This window comes from Brachyhypopomus gauderio, chromosome 4 (assembly GCF_052324685.1).
Source record: "Brachyhypopomus gauderio isolate BG-103 chromosome 4, BGAUD_0.2, whole genome shotgun sequence".
Lineage (NCBI taxonomy): Eukaryota > Metazoa > Chordata > Actinopteri > Gymnotiformes > Hypopomidae > Brachyhypopomus > Brachyhypopomus gauderio.
In genome coordinates, this window is record NC_135214.1 from 26846762 (window position 1) to 26861625 (window position 14864).

General features: G+C 38.4%; 2 protein-coding genes across 5 annotated transcripts; both read right to left on the reverse strand.

Moving 5' to 3' along the window:
* Positions 1 to 532: 532 nt before the first annotated feature.
* zdhhc12a (zDHHC palmitoyltransferase 12a) lies at positions 533 to 2347 on the reverse strand. 4 transcript variants are annotated; one of them, XM_077001232.1, is made up of 7 exons: positions 2252 to 2347; positions 2118 to 2157; positions 1895 to 2000; positions 1600 to 1736; positions 1421 to 1516; positions 1079 to 1245; positions 533 to 965 (listed from the first exon to the last, which is right to left on the reverse strand). In XM_077001232.1, the coding sequence occupies exons 3-7, from the start codon at positions 1983 to 1985 to the stop codon at positions 650 to 652; spliced, it is 807 nt and encodes a 268-aa protein (XP_076857347.1). In that variant the 5' UTR covers positions 1986 to 2000; positions 2118 to 2157; positions 2252 to 2347; the 3' UTR covers positions 533 to 649. The 4 variants fall into 4 exon arrangements, with proteins under 4 accessions (XP_076857347.1, XP_076857345.1, XP_076857346.1 ...); XM_077001230.1 differs by having other exon boundaries at positions 2118 to 2342; XM_077001231.1 differs by having other exon boundaries at positions 2099 to 2342.
* Positions 2348 to 2833: 486 nt separating this feature from the next.
* On the reverse strand, positions 2834 to 9349 carry slc25a25a (solute carrier family 25 member 25a). The gene is made up of 10 exons (XM_077003427.1): positions 9104 to 9349; positions 8465 to 8591; positions 8288 to 8375; positions 7767 to 7878; positions 6405 to 6563; positions 5387 to 5539; positions 5194 to 5301; positions 4932 to 5099; positions 4662 to 4812; positions 2834 to 4488 (listed from the first exon to the last, which is right to left on the reverse strand). The coding sequence occupies exons 1-10, from the start codon at positions 9260 to 9262 to the stop codon at positions 4304 to 4306; spliced, it is 1410 nt and encodes a 469-aa protein (XP_076859542.1). The 5' UTR covers positions 9263 to 9349; the 3' UTR covers positions 2834 to 4303.
* Positions 9350 to 14864: the final 5515 nt, after the last annotated feature.

The following is a 14864-nucleotide window of genomic DNA, read 5'->3' on the forward strand; positions in this document are numbered from 1 at the left end:
CCGCTCGCTCTCGGATTTGCGAGCTGATAGGCGCCACTGCGGAGTGGGAGCTGTGTGAAACACCTACAAAAAGGGCGGGATTTTGACCGAAATTACATTTCACTGTCTACATCCCTGATCATTTGAAATAGTGATAAAACACAAAACTTGATATAGACAATCTGTTACTAAAGTACTTTGAAAAAATTTGGCGGATTTCAAATGTGCGATAAGGTCAAGTTTTTACACATGAACGTTGGCTTTGTTACGCAATTTTACATGTTAATACAGTCAAGGATATTGCCCTTAAGCTTTTTTTCTGAAGATTTCAATATATACGTAGCAGTCTTTTTCATTATATTGTTTCTAAGATTAAAGGTAACACAAGTGTGATTTTTCATTAAATTATTGCTATTGTCAGATCTAATAAATTACTCTACATTAGGTGTGGTATAATTGTACCATCACAATATCATACATAGTTTCATAGACACTGGGTAAATAGGATAAGGGCCGTAACATAGGGATGGACTGAAATAAGCACTCTTTCATAAAACTGCAAAGACATTTTATTAGGTTCCACATAATAATTATTTACAGTGTACATTTAAAAGTACTGTGCGCTGTTCCAAAATTTGGATGCAGCCTTAGAGAGTCCTGAATATCTCTGTCATAAGGGCCCATTAGTCCTTCTGGAGTACACCCTTTCCCAAGCCATGGTGCGGCAAACACAGAAAAACAACCACAGATTGCAGATCATGCCTCCATCAAAAGGATTTTCTTCAGAGTCGCAACTTTTAAGATAGGAGATGCGGTGGCGGGACATGAACTCCCAGGTGGTAGTGTTGATGGCCGCCAGGTACAGGTGTATGCATAGCAGCAACAGCACAACCAAAGAGAAGATTCCCGTCACAGCAAGGGCACCAAGCAGAAAGCCATTCTGTATGAACCACTGCTGCCAGCTGGGGGCAAATGTAATGCCAGACCTGAATGCACACAAAAATAAGCATTAACACCACCAATACGATTTCTAAGTAGGTAAAAAATACAGTTGAGACATGTAGAAATGCACAGAAAAGGATAGATACAGCACACTCACCAGGCAGTCTGCAGTCCCCAAGATACAGCCAGTAACTGTATGCACAGATATAGCAAGAACCACCTGTGATTTCTTTCTCCAACACAGTTCTCTATCCATGGGCAGTGATGATCAAAGCGTCTGACACACTGCTTACATTCCTTACAGTGCCTCGCCCTCATTGGTTGCTATTTGCAATAAGAAAACAACATTCTTGCAGTTGGTACTCTTCATCGGTTCTGTTTCTGGATAACTGCATAAGCAAAATTCCAGGTTGTTCTATAAAGAAATCTTTTGTCTAAATAAACGTATCCAACAAGTACTCAATAACACAACATGGGATTAAATTCTTAAGGTCACTACCAGTATTGAACAATAGCCACAGCGTCGTGGGCGTTGAAAACTTTGATTACGTGGTATCATTATTTCCAGTTCTTGATTACTGTCATCCCCTATAATCTTCAAGAGACAAAATACACTTTAATGAGCATGATGAAATTGTCCAAGTATGAATTTTAAACAGATGCTGTTTTGCTATTTACCTGAGTGTCATTGTCAGTCAGAACAAAACCTGGATCCATGAGTGACACAGTGAAATACATCATCACTGAGAGAAGTACTACGGAGCCAAACAGGATTGGGTTCAGAAGTTCACCTCTTTCTTCACACTTACGGAGGTCTATTAAACAAAATGTTATCACATTTACTACCTGGTGTTAATAGGAATTTCAATCCAACAATCAGCACTTTATTCTTTTAGTTTATGACTGCACTGAAACATGAGACAAAAATTCTCTGTATTATGAGAATGAATACTTGTATTATGAGAAGAAATACCTGTATTATGAAGAAACAGAACCAAAGTTATGACCCAAGTAACGATAACATGTGATGTGCGCACAAAGCAGCCAGCCCTGAACAACTTCATTTCATCAAAGCCAATCTGGGGCATAAAACGTAGGTTAGCTAGATATCATAGTTAAATAACACTGAGAACGGTGAATATCAGACATTAGTTAGCAATAGCCAACTATCACTAACATAAGCGAACGTAGCTTACGCCGCATTAGAAATTCTTCTTCTTCTACAACTTCTGTAACCTACTTAGCACGATGCACAAACATAAAATATCCATGAACAATTTGAGACCCGAAGAAAATTTACAAATACAAAAAATTACAAAACTCCTCTCACATTAAGCTGCTTTGACAATCAAACAGCTAATCTGTTTCACTAGTAGCGACATTGATCTTTTGCTGAGAAAGATTAGTTGTTCCGGTAACATTTCTTTGTTTCAAAATAAGAGTTCAAATTGTAACATTTATTCCGAACGGGATTAAGGCTTTGCATTAAGGTGTTAAGGTTTAACTACTGTAAAAGCTGTAGCCTCTCATCTCTAATTTTAAGAATGCTTATTTGTCATTGATCTCCCCAGGATCAGTTAATGGATCAGCATGATATATGCCTTTTAGATCAAGGGAGCCGGTTTTCAAAGTAGATGCCACTGAGCAATAATAGATTAGGCCAAAAATAAATTTTAAATGTTGCAAAATAGAAATATTAATAATAGTACAACACCTAATTTTCTGACTGCAACAAGCATTCCATATTCACTTTCATCTTTGCTGTGTTTGTTTAATAAACATTTATTCTCTCTCCCGCTCACAAACGTCATCTCAAAATTTATATTTGGCTAACTTCAGCATGAACTGCAAAAGTTTAAATTCTGCTAACCAAATATAACATCAGAAACCAAGGAAAGTCAAATCAATCAGGTTACAAAGAGGGAAAAAAACACTTTATTGGTTGTTTTATAGGTCTGGATCAGCAGACATACTCACTAGCATGGTCTTAGCTTCATTCACAGAAGCACTGAAATTGAACACATTTCTACCAAACTCTAAAACTGAATGTCACCCAGTTGACTGACAAAAAGGTTTGAAATCCTGTACATTATTCCATGTTTAACGACATGTGCTGTGATAATGTGAGTTAGGAGGGCAAAAAGAACCCTAAAAACAAAAAAACAATTCTGTAAGAATAAAACACACCAACAACACCCATTCTGAACTTAACTTAAATAACTGAACTTAACCTTATTTGTCAGTATATTTTTCTGAGGACATTCACACTATACAGAAACAGTTCACATTAAAAGAAAAAACCCAAAGTCCCAGCTGTCAAATCACCTTGTGTAAATATTACCTCATAAAAAAAACTAAGTGGATTTTTTAGAACGTTCTGGTAATTTCTACAGTCAAAGAATAAGACTTACAAATAAATTAGCATCAGAGAAACAAACAAATATACTTTTGGGGCTTCCAAACTCATTTCTTGCTTCATTACAGTCATGTGTAAAACTCAATAACTTATGCAAATAAGTATTATTGAACAAAAGATGGTCCCAAAGTACTGTATAAAAACTCTGATGCCAAATATTTTGTTAATTGCTTTCTTCAATAGATAAAGCACATTAAAAAGTGACTAAAGCAATTAAAGTGCATACATTTTCTGATTAACAGACAAATTCCATCCAGACATTTAAATTTGTTACTTGGAACTTCCAAAAATAAATACACTTAGCTTTAATACAAATCCTAGGTTCACAGGAATAATTATTCAAAAATAAATATCTGTCTTGTATGCATAAATACATTACTTTAGTCATTGTTTAGCAGCATTAATAATAGCAATGGCACCATGTACTCATTCTGCTATTGAATTACATATAGATATTAAAACAAAACAAACACAAAAATACTGCACATTGGTTTTAGTGTTTCGTTCCCTTTCTGTAAAGAGAGCAGATCTGAGTATTGTTCATTAACAAAGTATCAATCTGTAAGAAATTGTATATACGTAGACACAATTGATTGTACAGATGAGCATAAAAGAAGTACAAAATTTCACCTCATCATTCAAGTGACACTACAAAGAAAAGCACTTGGCCATTTACTCCAAGTATAGCCTGGCTCACAGAACAAGATGGCACAATTTGGTCCCCATTTTCACAGTTAAGCAGTTAAGCTGTCACTTCCATCTAAATAAATATTGCATTGATAATCAGTCCATTTTGTCTACCTTGAGTCTTCTTTCCACAAACATTGCTGCAATCCCTTTTCACATTCACAGAATGAGATGGCTTCTTCGCACACCTCAGGTTTACGGTCCTGAGATTCCTGTCCACCAAGTTGCCTCCAGCTTACATAATTCTCTTCTCCTAACAAAAGCCACTTTCCCTCAAGCTTACCTCGACTTCACACCAAGTGTGGATTTAATGTGTTCATACACGACATAACTAATGCTAACTGCAGGGATGACCTTCATGAAGTTAGGGGTCAGGCCCCTGTAGAGACCCGACGGTCCTTCTGTCTTCATAATCTGTTTGAAAAGCCCAGACATGGTGACCCGAGGAGTGCCTTCCACTGTAGCTGTAGGGTTGAAAGGAGGCAATTAGATAAAGCTCAACTTAAAATTATTTATCATAAACATAGAGCATGCATGAATGTTCACCCAAATACAACAAATATGTGAAGTTGTGCAGCGAATTCACAAAATGCATAATTACACTAAAAGCACCAAAGAAGAGAATCAGAAACCTCACCTTGTGCCTGCATGCGTGTCCGTATTAAAGCTAGAGGGTAGCTTGCTAGCTGGCCACACGTGCTGGAGATGGTGCCACAGGCCAGAAGAACAAAAACACCAGGATTGGCACTCTCATTGCCGTACCGCTGCAACCACGTGTTCTTCAATGTCTGTAACAATATTGTGAAATGGAAGTCAACTACAGAGCTAGACAGGTGAAAGCTGACTATTTCATATATCTAAATGGATGCATCGGTGATCATTCTCAGTTTGATCGCTTCCTACTGACCTCATAAACTGCCAGATCGATGCCTGCATAAGGGACGATGCCCAGCATGTTGGGCACGTAACCTTTGTAGAATGCAGTCAATCCCTCTTTCCTTAGGATCTGCTTGGCACAGTCGGAGATACCCACATATTGCCCGCTCTTCCTCAAAGCCAGACGGGTTTTGAGAACCTAGATGGGACATGGGACAAGGTTAACATCCACAGCTTGGTTACACATACAGAGCAATCGTGACAACAATGACTAATAACTACCAGCAACTCACCTCCATGGGGTAGATAGAACTCTGGGCAATGACTCCTGCTAGAGATCCAGCCACAAATCGCTCCATGATGCCCAACGTCTCATTATTACTGCCGATTAGGCGTTTGATCTATAAGGAGATATCATTTCAGTTACGCAGCTGTTGAAATATTGCAATTCCGGTTAAATAAATATGTGCCCCACTAATTAAGTACCTGCTCATAAGCCATGAACTTGAGCGCAGACTCGGGGGCGATCTTGATGACATTAATCCCGTTCCCTCTCCACAACGAGCGGACACCTCCCTCTTTGATCATCTGGGTGAGCCCACTCATGATACACATGTTGCTGCTACGGGAACCGTGCACCTGAGCGGGAACAAGGAGGAGACCAGATTTAATTTTTCAAAATTTACTGCACAGTTCACACAGAAAGAGCCCATAACTATTCAGCTATTTAATTCTAGGTCTCAATCTTCCATTAATTATTTACTTTAAAAATGCCGGTCAGTCTGTCCCGGCGTAAGCAGGTATGCGTCAGCTCATTGCCACATGTGAATATGTTGCAAGAGAACAAAGTCAAAAGTTTTCTAAAAGTGCCAAGCAACAATTGGGTGAAAGTTTATAGTCCAGAATGTCATCAGGTAATGGAGCTGTTGTAACATTTGTTACGGGATAGCTTCACAAGACACCACCCAATAAAGAGTGCAGTGGGAGGGGCACACCAAATGCTCTGCGCTATGATTGGCTGTGTACAAACCATCTTGTGAGGACAAGCCTCTAGCACGCACTGAATTATGTACACATTAAACAGTTTATGACCCTTGGGTAAAGGTCATTGGATCTTGTAAGAGCTGACGTATTCGTAAGGGTTCCTGTAACGTGCTAGGGTTGTGCAATCCTCCCACTTTTCCTCCTACTGATGAAAGAATTCAGCAGTAGCATGCATTATAGTGAAGCCCTTGGGGGCTGTGTGACAAGTTATCTATCCAAGGCAATATTCTCATTTGTTATGTTTTCTGTACTAAGTAAGTTGAGAATGTCTATGAAAAGAACACCCTAAATAGGGAACAAGCCAATCCAAAGAAATCACCTTATCATGACCTTAGCTGAAAGGCAGACAAAGCTATGCATGCTAGCCCAGCCAAGTACTTGAGTATTTATGGTTCTTGTAGTCCTTCAGTTGTCTAGAGAATGTAAACTGAAATCTCTATGGGGAATACAGGTTGCTCACCTGCATGAGCACTTTGAGGCGGTCCAGTGGAGCGGTGCAGGTTCGGGACACAGCGCCAGCACCTCCACCTGCCACCAGGTGCCTCCACCACATGCCAGTCAGATGTTCCTCTGTGGTAAATTCATCTGGAACCATCAGGTTCTCGCCCACATCAAAGATCTATAGGGAAAAAATAGAGGGAGAAAAAATGATCAATAAATATTCTTGCAATTTCCATGCTTCTGTAAAGTTCACAGCAAAGGACCAGGTCAAATAAAGGGGTCACCAAGTCAAAAATGATGTGAATTTACAAATTCTGTTCTTTGGCAGTGCAATAATAAGCAATGAGTCATGGTCTGGCACAAAGTCCAACTGAGTGGGTCATGGCTAAACACACGTCAGAGAAAGTGCTGCTCAGATGACCTGAGCCTGCAAGACCTTTTAAGATTACAAGCACTGCACTAGCCAAAATATCAGAGATGGTTAATTAACACTTATCTAAAGACAAAGTGTGGACATTGGGTACAAAAACCCTTTTGGACTTTGCAACACATTGCCAACCAGTGCAGAAAACCTTTGCATTGCTGTCTATATACTGTATTCTTCATAAGATAAAGACATCAGTTAAAAAGCAACAGACTATAAACTGTAGCTTTTGTTTAAGAGAAAATTTAACCTAGGCCGGTCAGCTAGATTAGCAGACATCAAACGCACAAGCCTAATTGATACCATATTATTTACATGAAATTTCTCATGTGAACAGTATATTAGGCCTTTCTCTGCCATGTAAATGTACAAAAATGATAATGAAGAAAAATCGAATAACAAAAAGCACCACGACAAATGCAATAAATACATAGAATTACTATAAAAAATTGAGATGAACACTTCCAAGTTTTGTGCTTTAGCTGGCCTCATATTTAGTGGGGGTGTAACGTAAGAGCACGAGTTAAAGGGTCCCTGCAAGCTACTTAACGCACCAGCACTGAGCATCTATTTAACATATAAATAGCAGCATGGTGTTAGCAGAAAGGACATGGAAACTGGCCAGGGTTCAGTTGCTGCTATTCTACTCCTATTAGCCAGACTCTGTCCTAGTTCACAGTGTCCCAAAAGAGAGGAGTAACAGGTTAATTTTAGATGCTGTACATTTGACCGTTCTAGATCAGAATTTGAATGTCCAGCTGTGCATGTTTCTCCTATCTTAATAGAAAAACTGCAGAATTAAATAACTGCACCTCTTGAAATACAGATATGCAATATGACCTCAAAGCTTACAGATTTTATAATACACCTTTGCCTATATATCCCTGGTTACAATATGAGCAACAGAGTTTACAATTCTGCACATAATTTTTGAACAGATGGAAGAGGACAACTTACTGTGGAGTGTTTCCAGTAGAGGATGATTTCTGGAATGTTCTCTGAGGGCTGCATTGAAGAATAGTTCTTCCATTCGTTCCAGTCGATTGTCATTGTTCCATTCTTGTCCATGCTAGAAAATGAAAGGGAGACAAAAAGCATGCACATTTACAACACAAATAACATAACTCATCAAGCATGAACAACAGACCACGAATAACAATTATTTGGTCCAGTCCTGGAGAGCTATTTTGGATTTTTTATAGTGCATACATACAGCAATTATTAAAGTGTGCAGTTTATTATTATAGATTTAATTATTTTGATAGAACAAGGCAGAGCAGATTAACTGGGCATCAGTGAATGCTACAAAGGTCATCTTATGTTAAAGACTTGGGCTAGAACCTCAATTCTCAATCAGGCCAAGACTTGGGCTTTAAGACCTCTTCTGAATTCTCATAAGAACAGAGATTTGGACATTTAGTAATATTTGTTTCTCTAACACAAACTTGGACACGTCATAAAAAACATTGAAAACTCACCTTTTAAGAACATTTTCAGCCTGGTGAAGGGATATGTGAACACCAAGCTCTCGCAATGACTCCACAATCTCGTTAGCATTCACTTTACCTAAAGGACACAAAAAGTCGTTTGTTTATACAAAAGAATAAACCTTCAGTCAAAACCTTTTTTCTGTGCAAGTCAGAGTGATCTCATACCAGCATTCCTCTTGTCCAAGGTTTTGAACACAAGCTTCAGGTCTTTCTCGTGATCCTGCAAGTAGTGAACAAATTCTTCAAAGTCTAGCTGTCCGTTTACATCATTTTCCTCCGTTTTTGTCATTTTCTGTGGAAGAAAGAAAACAAATTTTGAATCAGCTTACTGTATGTACATGTTTAATCAAACCGTACATAGTTCGCCCCTTTAGAATCTGACTAGGCAGTTAACGGTACTTCACATCAGACATGCTAGTCTCATTTCCTCTACACACCCAGATGGGACCTTCGCCTTTATGTAAATATGAGAAGATTTGGTGACATTTTCACAATAGAGGAAGCTGGAGTCGTACATTTATTCTGAAAACGAATGAAATAAACGTGGGAAAACACTCGGGCCGGGTTGGCCAATGGAGGAATTTTTTTCAGGATGTGCAAATCCATATATGGTCATGGGACGGAACCGCGCAAAGGAAGTAGAGAAACAATTTACGGGAAACCGCGCATGACTCACTGTGAACGTGTGCGAGTAAAAAAAAAAAAAAAGCTTGAAGAATATTCAAGTTCGATTGAAATGTACATTTACACGTATATGTAAACCGTTTGAACACAGTTCTAATATCTAATATTTACGAGTCCTACCTTTCTCCATTTTTCGTAGGTTGAAAATTCCTGCGATGGTAGAAGGACACTCAGTTTGAATAGTGACTTCAGTTCCGAAGGTAATCCATTCGACTCAAAATACTCAACTTCGACGGGGTCGGAATTGGGGACTGGCACGTATAAGCACAGACACAACATTATCGCTAGAAATAAAACGCTACAATAAATAAGTAAATAAATTAACGCTGTCTTCTCCTCACGGCAGTGCAACGATAAAACGCCGGTAAGGAAGTTGCGCGATGCTAAAAAGTCCTTTCACCACTCCCATAATACGCAGTTTAGAAATGCATCGATTTCATTGGTTACTGCGGTGCATGCGTAATCGACCAACCTGCGTGTCATTCCATTGAAGGGGCCCTGGACGTGCGTAAATCTACGAAAGGACGCCCCTCATACTCTAGAGCCAAGTTAACTATTTTCTGACCGTTTCATGAAGAACATGTAGGATATTTGTTATTCTATATTTAAAGAGTTTGTAAATTAACTAAAAATGCAACAATTCACTAATTACTGATTAATAACTTTTTATATTTACGCTTTATTTTAAGATTGTTGTCATACACTCCTGCACACAGTGATTCAAGTAGTTCAGGCAATCTATCGGTTATTTAACATACAAGTCTAGGCCTCCAAAATAATATTCTGTGTACAATCCATATTAAACTGAGAGTTTATAAACAATTAAAAACCATATAGAAATTAAAGAATATGACTGTGAACATTTCGCTTCAATCTCTGCCCCACTCATCACTCTGACCACAGAACCACTACTGATTTATATTATTTGAGTGGTGCACAGTTTTCAACACAGCATTCCCACTGAAATGGCAGTGGCGGTTGTGGATCTTGCAGCATTATAGCTGATCAGTTTCATATTGGTATCACTCCTGGGCTGAGGGTGATTGGACACCAAAAAGAACTTACAGTCCTACAGAAACAGAACAGAAACTAACCCATGAGCAAAGGTTAAAAGATAATAATACATAATTACTAATTGTGAATAGTAGTTATGATACAAATTGTGCATAATAATAGATGAACTATGTAGTCTTAATTGAAGAGTTTACAAAGTTACAAAGAGTTTACAAAGTAAATGTTATTTTAAAAAGTGAGTGAAAGGTACAAATTAACTATTACCACTTGTGTATGTCAGAGAAATTACGCCAGGAGCATGCCAAGACTGGCATTTTAAAGCATACTATTTAATGTCCTCTAGAAACATTATCATCTTTTTAATCATACTCATCAATTGATGCACATTTTCAAATAGCAACAATATTATACTGCAGCCACACTTACAGTTATTAGAACATACACACACACACACACACACACACACACACACACACACACACACACACACACACACACACACACACACACACACACACACACACACACACAAACAAAAACTGCTGACAATTATGCAAAAAAATTTGTAATGGGTGTTGTCAGGTTTCAACAAGGGAATCAAAAATATAATTGAATCACACACACATTATCCATCTATTCATCTAAACTGCAAAATGCTTTTGTGTGATCAATTACAGTATACACAGAGTTTGCTGCAATAATACATATGCTAGCATGTGTAGGCAGGTGTCATGTAAGCGTTAGTCTAGCAATTTGCTTGATATTTGAGCCAAGAGATCTCCTGAAGCTAAGTATAGCTAAGTCACACAGTTAGGCTAACCGGCCACATGACTGTAATGAGCTCTAGCACAAGGCTTGGGGGGTCAGCTGCTTTTATTAGACTACATTAAACTGCGTCACATAAGGAGTAGAGTTGCAGGCCATGTATTAAAGCACCTGACCAAATTGCTACTTCAAAAGATTTTAATTTAGGTTATATAATTAAATATAATTTAAAAACATTATTGAGCATTATTATTGTTGATTATTGATTTGTGTTGAAGTACCTGTAGGATTTCTTCTCAGTAATACTGAAACTGTATTATCTGAACCCTTACTCCAGCGATGTGTTGATAGATATATGTTTATTGATCCCTTTGGGAGGTTTCCCTCAGGGAAATTAAGAATGTATGTATGTTTCAATGAATGCTATGTACTAACTTAAGTGAAGTTCATGCAGTGTTCAAATGTAGTCTTCAAGTCCAAATTTCTGTCTGCTGCATGTTCAGTGGACAGAACAGCTAAACCATTACGTTTCAACTTTCTTCTGAACTAAGCATCCAGTTTAGGAAGTCTGTTTAATTCAGTCAAGTACTTCATTTTGCACTTTGGATCTTGGCTTTTGTGTTGGGATGTAATCTAAAATAAATATACCATCAAAGCATACCTTTACAAATTATATATCTGTTAATCTACCATAAATGAGACATATTATTAATAAAACCGTCACAAATGACCCTCAGGGTCTATAAGGTAGAGCATGTTTAGACTAGGTGGTAAGGGATACTTTTAGGTATCAACTTATAAATTATAGATTTATAGCAAAATCGTTGATGAAAAAGACCCAACTGGAATCACAAGGGGCCCAAATGCTGTGGGCCCCCTGCTCTAGTGCAGGTGTCAGTGTAACTCACCATGCCTACAGCACTTCTTTCTTTCCCTTTTACTGATGACAATTACACATTAACTTTAAAATGATAGAAAAACAGTTACAAATTGTCCTAACCAAGTTTTATAGCCCCAACACTTGTTCTGAAATTGACTGAAATGCAGTGGATTCAGGTTCATTTTCATTACTTTAATTATCTTATTTATTGCACTGCTCATGACCAGGACTGTGGTGAGCACTATTATTGTTCTATTCATTAATGTAGATAACACATTGTGACTGAGATATGAAGGCCATATATTACCAACATTCTCACCAATTTCCTCCCTCTGAACAAACTGACTCAATGTATGTGCATGTCACAGATCTCTCACAATTAGGTCACGTCCCACTATTATGTTCAACACTCACTAAGAGGGTTCGGTGTGAATTACGTCTGACAGCTAGTACACTGAAGCATATCTGATAACCTTTACCGTGGGTCAAACTGACAGTGAAAAACAAGCTGTGCTCTTTCCCCTCTCTTCTATTTTACACTCTGTTGCCCACCAAACTGCTGATATCAACAACAGTCATATAGCACATTATCAATAGAACACTAGAAACTGGTTATGGGTAATAATTGTGTGATCACAAAAACATCACAAAACATGGTCATGTTGATGTTATAGGTACAGCATACACACACACACACACACACACACACACACACACTCACACACAGCTGCTGTTGCTGCTTAAAAGTTAGTTGACCACCCAAACATGGTCTTTGTTTTCTAAAAAATAAATAAATAAATAAAATACATTTTATGACATGAGCATCCAATTATCAATTCTGTAAAGTAGACCTTGCAAATTAGTGATACAGAAAAAAAATTCATTATTTATTCAACAAAAGCAATAAAAAAAAAAAACTGAAAATCTGAAAAAGTGCAGAAATATATGAACTCTTGGTAGCTTGTGGCACCTCCTTTTGCAGCCATTACTTCAATCAAACATCTTCTGTAACCACAAGTGTGTCTCCCATCTGCTTTCAGGCATTTTTGACCACTCCTCCTTGCAGAGCTCCACCAGTCGAGAGAGGTTGCAGGCACATCTGGCATGTTCTGCCCACTTCAGATCTTGCCACAGCATTTCTATGGGATTGAGATCCAGACTTTGACTGGGCCAATCCAGAGTGCAAATTTTCTTTCTCTTGAGACATTCCTTGCTAGTTTAGCTGAAATGCTTTGGGCTGTTTTCTTGTTGTATAATCCATTTCTGTCCAGGCTTCAACTCCCTGACTGATGGCAGGAGATTCTGGTCAAGAATTTGCTGATAGGCCTGGGAATTGATGGTGTTGTGGAGTCGTCCAGGTCCGGAGGCAAAAAATCAGGCCTCTCTGGAAGTCATGTGTGGGTTGGCCTTAACCCAAAATATATTTTTTCTGCTTTTTAAAAATTATTATTATTTTGTCCACTTCTGGGACTTCAGAGTCGCAGTGATGCTGAGTGCCCGCCATTTGTAAATTATCTGTCTTACAGTGGATGGATGGAGCTGGAATTTTGTAGCTTTTCCCCAGACTGATGAGCTGTCACCACCTTCTTCCTGATGTCCTCGGATGCCTCATTTCCTCTCAGCATTGTTGATCTATGTGCTTTACGTTTTGCACGATCTCTCCCTTTTAATCAGTGTAGCTCTACGGTTTATTTGATTATTTGAGCACTCACCTGAGTCTTTTACCTGATTGACTTTACAAGTGTAGCTGTGGTTCATTTTCTTTTGCACATGCTCTGATTCCATGTTTCATGTAGTCTGCTGGCAACTCACACATTTCCCTCACAACAAGTAAATGGAATTGATTAATGTAAACCTGCCATTTCATATACAAAAACTGATGATGATGATAAAATAAGATTTCACATAAAAAAAGTTCACAAACTTACTGTAGTACACTTTTTCACATCATATGATCAACCTTTATTACTGTATATTAGGCCACATTATGAGTCATAACCTGAGGTTTGGGTTCATCATTGTATAGTGTCACGTCTTGCCTAATGCCTCATTGCAAAGCCAGGTTTCAATACAGTATACAGTCCTACCACCTCTGGATACCAGTGAAAATCCAGAGCTATAAATACACCAGACAGACAGGTCTTTTAATCTGCCTGTAAATGGTGTTCCATGGCTTTCATTCAAGCCTCGGAGAACACTCCTGAAGAACAGATGCAATGTATGACAAGACAAAAATATAAGCTAGTATAAGGATTATAAGAGTATAAGGGTTATGTTGTACACTCAGATATAAACCGTTTGTACAAAGAAAAGTTGACAGTTTAAAGAGAGACTTGCTTGGAACACAACCCCTTCCATCAGAGCTGTCATGGCGTGGCCCCCTCAAGCTCCCTGGCTTGCCTGCTCAAAGTCACAAGGGCCAAGCAAAGTAGACTTTATTGTGTCCTTTAAAGCCATGTCAATGGGTTACCAAAGTGACTTTGCCTGGCTTTTCTGCTGTTCTGTTTGCCGGGAACGTGACTGCCAAGTCACGTTTTGTTACCTTGCTTCAGTTCCCATTTTGAGGAAGAGCATCTACCATAGGCATGTTCCCTCTGACTTACTGTTGGGATTAGCTTAGGTATTTAGTTTAGGAACAGAGTGAAGGATGCCATCATTACTGCAATCAAGCCCTCTCTATATACAATACAGTAGTTCGCTATCAAATGAAAGTAAAACAATGATTAATGATTAATTTGTATTAGGATTCAGGTTGGTTAGGTTCAGCTACAAATTCCAGGACATGTGAAACCATATCTGTGGAATCATCCCTTATTTCAGAGGAACATCAGGTTTTACAATACTTCCCATAGGGCATGGCTAAACACAAACAAACAAACCAACAAATATTATATGGAGATCACATTAAAGATATCTGGTATGGTAAAAGTATGTCATGCCAGAAGAGTGTTTCATGATATGTGGTAGGCTACATACCACAATAGTATGGTATAGTATAGGTATGCTAACAAGTTAGAACAGACAGAATGTGCTTGCAAAAGCGCTGTATCATACTTACTAAAGGCTATGAAAAAACGGTTATCAGTAAGGTAAGGGTTCGGGTTGTGGCAGTGCTTAACCTATAGTTTCAGATTATATAGCAGTTTAAAACAGTAACAACGGTCATCTGTTATATAGCCTTCTTTCAATGTTTCTGCCCAGGATCAAATGTGGCGATATCAA

Excerpts from the sequence above, each read along its gene's own strand:
- zdhhc12a (XM_077001232.1), bottom strand. The coding sequence starts at position 1,985 with ATGAAGTTGTTCAGGGCTGGCTGCTTTGTGCGCACATCACATGTTATC. Across the intron at positions 1,737-1,894 it reads TCTGTTTCTTCATAATACAG|ACCTCCGTAAGTGTGAAGAA; the intron begins GTATTTCTTCTC and ends TTTGTTTAATAG. Across the intron at positions 1,517-1,599 it reads TGACTGACAATGACACTCAG|ATTATAGGGGATGACAGTAA; the intron begins GTAAATAGCAAA and ends TGTCTCTTGAAG.
- slc25a25a (XM_077003427.1), bottom strand. The coding sequence starts at position 9,262 with ATGTTGTGTCTGTGCTTATACGTGCCAGTCCCCAATTCCGACCCCGTC. Across the intron at positions 7,879-8,287 it reads GCTGAAAATGTTCTTAAAAG|CATGGACAAGAATGGAACAA; the intron begins GTGAGTTTTCAA and ends TTCATTTTCTAG. Across the intron at positions 6,564-7,766 it reads TCTACTGGAAACACTCCACA|ATCTTTGATGTGGGCGAGAA; the intron begins GTAAGTTGTCCT and ends TTTTCCCTATAG.